Consider the following 1,546-nt stretch of genomic DNA (forward strand, 5'->3'; position numbering starts at 1 on the left):
TTTTTTTATTTTAAAAAATTAAAATAAGTATTAAAATAATTTTAGTATTAATTATTATTTATTTTGCAAAAAAAAATAAAAAAACAAAAAAATCGACCACTTTTAATAATTATTTTGATTTTTTAAAATAAAAATGCTACCGCTTGTGGTCGCTTTTTAAAAAAAAAAATAAAAAAATTAAAATCCGACAACTAGTGGTCGGTTTTTTCCGATCACAATTTGTGGTCGGTTTTTGCCTTTCTTTTAGTAGTGTTCAGGCCTTTGTTGTCGATGAACTAGAGCTCTGCGTTATCTCCGACAGACACGTAAGCATAGCCAATGGTCTTGCAAGGCATTATTCACTTGCGAATCATGGTGCTTGTATGCGGCATCTCAGTGAAAATCTTCGAACAAATCACCATTGTTCCGATTCTCTCTATTTGTACTACCATGAGGCCAAGGCATACGCGTTGGAAGAATTTAATGGCTACTTGAATTCCCTTAAAGAAAGATGCCCCAGCGCTGCAGCTTACCTCGAGCATGATGTTGGATTGAAAAAGTGGAGCCGGGCTCACTTTCCAGGTAATCAGTTTAACGTCATGACCTCAAATATCGCCGAGTCGCTTAACTCAATATTGCGCGACGAAAGAGAGTATCCAGTGGCATCCATCTTCAATTCAATTGCACATAGATTTGGAGAAATATTCAAAAAGAGGTATGCGGAGGTGAACAATTCAAAGACAATATTCTTTTTCGTAGACGAGACGATTTTGAGGGAAAACACGACCGAGGGTTATAAATTATATGTGAACAACATAAACGGAAGCACCGACGAATTCACTGTGCTTGGCTACGGTCGTTCTGCCAAAGTTAATCTTTCGAGATGGTTATGTTCTTGCAGAAAGTATGACTTGATAAAATTGCCATGCGCTCATGCAATGGCAGCGTTGCGCTTAAAGCATGGAGACGAATACGACACTAGCATTTACAAATACTCTTTTCCATATATTCAAAAGAATCATACCTCCTTGCATACTTGGAACCTATTTATGCAGTACCACTGGAGTAGGAGTGGAGTGTGGCATGGGAGTATCTAGAAATGGATGTTCTTCCACCCGATTTCAATCCCAAACTCGGGAGGAGGAATATGAAATGCGTTAAGGGTGTCTTGGAGCCTTTAAGGAACAAGAAAAGGAACAAGTGCTGCAAGTGCAAAAGGTCGGAACATAGGAGATCAACATACAACCTTAACGTAGGATAATATAATTGGCATTGTATTTTATGTTTTTGGTTTTGTCAAATGAACTGGACAGTAGGTAGTGTGTATTCTATTTTCAAAGCCACTAAACTGCAGTCAAAATAGACTTTTTTTGCTGTGCATTATTGATTGCAGTTCATATATTATATACTACGTACTAAATAGATTACACACTGAAATAATCGATTAGCCTCATAATATACAATAAATCAGTGTTTGGTCTACAGAGTAAATATTCAATACGTAGTGTATAATAGACCTATCGGGTTGTCTATTTAACAAATTATTTTCTTCATACACTAGAATTTA

General features: G+C 36.4%; 1 protein-coding gene across 1 annotated transcript; it reads left to right on the forward strand.

The window, feature by feature from the left end:
• Positions 1 to 250: 250 nt before the first annotated feature.
• On the forward strand, positions 251 to 1,076 carry LOC124891252 (the record flags this gene model as incomplete). Its single annotated transcript, XM_047403051.1, has 1 exon — positions 251 to 1,076. A coding segment is annotated over one exon (826 nt), but the record flags the coding sequence as incomplete, so codon positions are not given.
• Positions 1,077 to 1,546: the final 470 nt, after the last annotated feature.

The sequence above is a fragment of the Capsicum annuum genome, unplaced genomic scaffold (genome assembly GCF_002878395.1).
Source record: "Capsicum annuum cultivar UCD-10X-F1 unplaced genomic scaffold, UCD10Xv1.1 ctg32749, whole genome shotgun sequence".
Taxonomy (NCBI): Eukaryota; Viridiplantae; Streptophyta; class Magnoliopsida; order Solanales; family Solanaceae; genus Capsicum; species Capsicum annuum.